At 34.6% G+C, this 5,290-nt stretch overlaps 1 protein-coding gene across 1 annotated transcript; it reads left to right on the forward strand.

Moving 5' to 3' along the window:
- Positions 1 to 4,095: 4,095 nt before the first annotated feature.
- On the forward strand, positions 4,096 to 4,605 carry LOC132744660 (homeobox-like protein HDP1). Its single transcript, XM_060733421.1, has one exon. It carries the CDS (start codon positions 4,096 to 4,098, stop codon positions 4,603 to 4,605), a length of 510 nt encoding a protein of 169 aa, XP_060589404.1.
- The last annotated feature ends 685 nt before the right edge of the window (positions 4,606 to 5,290 follow it).

A 5,290-nucleotide genomic window follows, 5' to 3' on the forward strand; every position in this document is an offset into this window, starting at 1 on the left:
ACTTTCAAAAATAGATTTTTATTGTTCGTAATTATGTGCTAAAATGTTACGTATAAAATATCTACGAATCTTGAGGTCTTCGTTCAGTATGAAAAAGGGAAACTGTACTTAACAAAGTAGCTTGTATGTGTTTAATCCAAGGTTCACGGAAAAGTGAGTCAAATATAAGCATTATGAACGAGAGTGCTGGCAAAAATAAAATATTTTAGAACTTAGTTCGGACGTTCCGGACAATCAACAGATTTACAAATGAGCCGCGTCAAGACAAAATAAATATAATGGGTTTGCGATCAGCTCGAATCCAGACCAGCCTGCGCATCCGCGCAGTCTGATCAGGATCCATGCTATTCGCTTAACAAGAGGGCCATGATGGCCCTGAGGTCGCTCACCTGTATAAAGCCCCCCCCCCCCCACCCACCCCCGGGCCAATTTTTACCCAAGGGCTTTTATTTGTTTATTTGAACAGACTTGGTAGACACCCATAAGAAGATGTTTCATGCTAAACATCTAGCTCATTGGGTTTTTTAAAAGAAGATTTTTAAAGTTTTTACTATACACATATAGTTAAAAACAATGACACCCCTGGGGCAGGGCCAGTTTTGACCCCGGGGCTTTTATTTGAACAAACTTTGTAGATATTTACTTAAAGATGTTTCATGCTTAATATCTAAACTCTAGCTATTTGGGTTTTTTCAAAGAAGATTTTTAAGTTTTTGCTATACACATATAAGGAAAATCAATGACCCCCCCCCGGGCGAGGCCAGTTTTGACCCCAGGGCTTTTATTTGAACATACTTGGTAGACACCCATTAGAACATGTTTCATGCTAAATATCTTAGCTCTAGCTTATTGAGTTCTTTAAAAGAAGATTTTTTAAGTTTTTACTATATGCATATAGGGAAAATCAATGACCCCCTGGGGCGGGGCCAATTTTGACCCCAGGGCTTTTATTTGAACAAACTTGGTAGACGCTCATTAGAAGATGTTTCATGCTAAATATCTTAGCTCTAGCTCTTTGGGTTCTTTAAAAGAAGATTTTTTAAGTTTTTACTATATGCATATAGGGAAAATCAATGACCCCCTGGGGCGGGGCCAATTTTGACCCCAGGGCTTTTATTTGAACAAACTTGGTAGACATTCACTAGAAGATGTTTCATGCTTAATATCTAAGCTCTAGCTCTTACGGTTCTTTAAAAGAAGATTTCTTAAGTTTTTACTATATGCATATAGGGAAAATCAATGACTCCCCGGGGCGGGGCCTATTTTAACCCCAGGGCTTTTATTTGAACAAACTTGGTAGACACTCACTAGAAGATGTTTCATGCCAAATATCTTAGCTCTAGCTCTTTGGGTTCTTTAAAAGAAGATTTTTAAGTTTTTACTATATGCATATAGGGAAAATCAATGACCCCCTGGGGCGGGGCCAATTTTGACCCCAGGGCTTTTATTTGAACAAACTTGGTAGACACTCACTAGAAGATGTTTCATGCCAAATATCTAAGCTCTAGCTCTTAGGGTTGTTTAAAAGAAGATATTTAAAGATTTTTCTTTCGGTTGCCATGGCAACCAGAGTTCTGCATGGAATTAAATTCTTTGAACAATTTTTAAAGGTGACCACCAAAGGAACATTCCTGTGAAGTTTGGATGAAATTGGCTTAGTGGTTTATGAGGAGATGTCATTTAAAGCAAAAGTTTACGGACGGACGACGGACGACGGACGGACGGACGGACGCCGGACGAAAAGCGATCACAAAAGCTCACCCTGTCACTTTGTGACAGGTGAGCTAAAAACGCTATAACAAGTAGAGAAACTGATAGCGATCAGCATGGATCCTGATCAGACTGCGCGGAAGCGCAGGCTGGTCTGGATCCATGCTGGTCGCAAACGCATTACGTTGGCTTTGTCGTGGCACGGCTCAAATCAATACTACATTCAATAGTTCCTGAGGACAATATTTGATTTATGATCTAATTCATATAACTTAAAGGGTAAAATGATTTTGTCCGAATATAAATCCCAATTACGAAATAGAAAACTGGAAATCATTTCTAACGGCAGGTCAATCATCAGTTATTACAAAACACCGATTTTCTTATTTGTCCTTATCTAATAACCAACAATATGCAGATTGAGTAAATACAGGCAAATAAAACGTTGTTTATCAGGCAGAGTTACATATTATTTTGTGTCTGTGAATTACATTAACCTACGAAAATTCTAGTCAACTGATTTGTTTTAACACTTATGCTTCCCGTTAAACTTATATATTCTTCTTAACGTCAACCACCATTTTTATTTCTAAATGTAATTTGAAAACTTTAGTTGTGCAAGGGGAGTGGAAGGTAGCTGGCACTTTTCCCTACCATATATAAAAAATAAGCATTACCAAACCGAACCTGACACAATTTCAATAGTGCTGTTTTGTGGTTTTAACGGTATCTTTATTTACATAAAAAATGATATCTGGTTTATTTTTGACGGACTTTTTATTAAAAGCTGAAGTAACAGTTGTTGTTCTTGGTGGTGGAGGCTATAGTGGATGCAATCGTTGTCGTCATCGTCAGTAGTAGTAGTATTATTTGTTATGATAATAAGACAATAAATAATGTTTGAACTACTTTTTATATCCATAAAATATACAGTTTATGTTTTATAAAGTAAACAATGTAACCATATTAAAAAAATAATTATGTATTTCTCAGATATTTCTCTGATAAATGTAAAATTACTATGATATATAAAATACCGGTGTGAAGATTGATCATCATTATTATATATTATTCTTATCATTTTAAAAGACACGTTGAAATGCCGAGAAATCAGAATTTTAACAATAGTTATCTTGACTTTAACCCGTGGGGAGCTTAAATGCAATACCGAAGAAGCTTTACATAAACTTGTTCATTGAAATATCTTATCACAAACTTAAGTTATTGACCGGAAACTGTTTCTTACCTGGTCTTAACCCTTGGGTACCCAAAAGCAATTATAAGGAAAGTCTTCTTACAAAGTGTGATTTAGGTAAGTTAATCTGAACGTTACTTTCTGACCAGAAACCACCTCGGCTGACGCCGCCCTTACATCAATATCAAAACAAGGAAACAAAATTGAAAACCTGGTTCATAAACTTTTACAAATTCGTTTGTGTATTAATATGCAATTTTATAACATACCAACTAATGAAAGAGATAAATATGATAACTGCAATATTATTTACTTCATAAATATATCTGAAAAGCAAAACAAGAATCGTTAAAATATATTGGGAATATAAAAATTTAACACGTCATTAGTGATAGGCTGTAAAATAAATCAAAATGTATGCAATATGTTTCCCTAATAATTTCGGAAAATCATTTAAATGATTTAATTTAATATGATATATACCAATATATCATAGAAGAAAAAATGATGTTCACGCATAATTTCATATGAATACGCAAAAACGATAACAAAGCTATTTGGAGATAATAGTTCCTGAACACAATATTTGTTTACAAAAATGAAAATGGAATATTGATGAGTGCACTTCCTAATGAGTTAAGTTTTAGAAGGAAATACTCAAATTTCTACAGAAATAGATTCAAAAGCAGGCGATAAAATCAGCCTGATATACAATAATGTTTTACTGCAGAGAATTGTCTATTATCTGCAATTCTGATGCATTAAAAATAAATTTCATACGGTCTACACCATCATTTCAAATATTTTGGCAGACATGTTGTACTTATGATCATTGAAATCGCATTTATAAAAATACAGAAGTCATTTAGAAATATCATATTCTAACATAATAATCACTTAACTGAATTTGAAAACAAAGACCAACAAGGAAATGAGGTATTAAATGAGCATAGCCTCTAACAAACAACAAATTAGCGGAGCCTCTAAAAATCAACAAATGATATATGCCCCTAACAAACAACAAATGAACGAAGCCCCTAACACACAACAAACGAACGAAACACCTAACAAACAATAAATGAAATATGCCCCTAACAAACAAACACCAAATGAACGAAACTCCTAACAAACAACAAATGAAATATGCCCCTAACAAACACTAAATGAACGTAGCCCAAAACAAACGTTAAATGAACGAAGCCCAAAACAAACCACAAATAAGCGAAGCTCAAAACAAACAACAAATGAAATATGCCCCTAACAAACAAGAAATGAACGAAGCCACTGACAAACAACAAATGAACGAAGCCCCTAACCAACAAGAAATGAACGAAGCCCCTAACCAACAAAAAATGAACGAAGCCCCTAACCAACAAGGAATGAACGAAGCCCCTAACAAACAAGAAATGATCGAAGTCCCTAACCAACAACAAATGAACGAAGTCCCTAACAAACAAGAAATGAACGAAGCCCCTTACAAACAACAAATGAACGAAGCCTCCACTAAACAAGAAATGAACGAAGTCCCTAACCAACAACAAATGAACGAAGTCCATAACAAACAAGAAATGAACGAAGCCCCTAACAAACAAGAAATGAACGAAGCCCCTAACAAACAAGAAATGAACGAAGTCCCTAACCAACAACAAATGAACGAAGCCCCTAACAAACAGGAAATGAACGAAGTCCCTAACCAATAACAAATGAACGAAGTCCCTAACAAACAAGAAATAAACGAAGCCCCTAACAAACAACAAATGAACGAAGCCCCTTACAAACAACAAGTAAGAAAGAAACATATTATATTTCAAACACAGGCTTTAGCAGTTGTCAGCCCTCAGACTAGTCATAACAAAATATTATTTTATGAACATGACTGCAGTTTCTAATTGCATTTTTAAGAATACTTCGATAGATATTTCCATTTTAATGTAGTTCAATCATAAGATAAGTTGCATCAAAGTCAGATTAAAAACGAGTCAAACGACAAATTGAACTATATTCTTATTGGTTAGGAAGCGCAACACAATTAAATACTCAAATATTTTGTTTATCTTTATTAACTGTTAGAAATAAATGTTCAAAAGAAGCAGTACAACGAATGAAAGAACCATATCAATAATTTTTGTACGTAGTCTCAGTTTTAACAATGGTCTATAACAATTGGTATATAACTAAGATCTTTAATAACATAATAAGTATGATGATTATGAATATTTAGTATCATACATGAAAACTAACCACGAAAGTTTTTGCGTATTAACATGAATGTTGATTGTAAGTGTGAGATGCATGATCCTATATGAACTAGAAATGTGTCCATAGGACACGGATGCCCCCACACGCCACTGTTCTGTCAATCTTATGACTCTAGGTCAAACATTT

This window comes from Ruditapes philippinarum, unplaced genomic scaffold (genome assembly GCF_026571515.1).
Source record: "Ruditapes philippinarum isolate M1 unplaced genomic scaffold, ASM2657151v2 ctg551_1_1_1_1, whole genome shotgun sequence".
NCBI classification, from domain to species: Eukaryota; Metazoa; Mollusca; class Bivalvia; order Venerida; family Veneridae; genus Ruditapes; species Ruditapes philippinarum.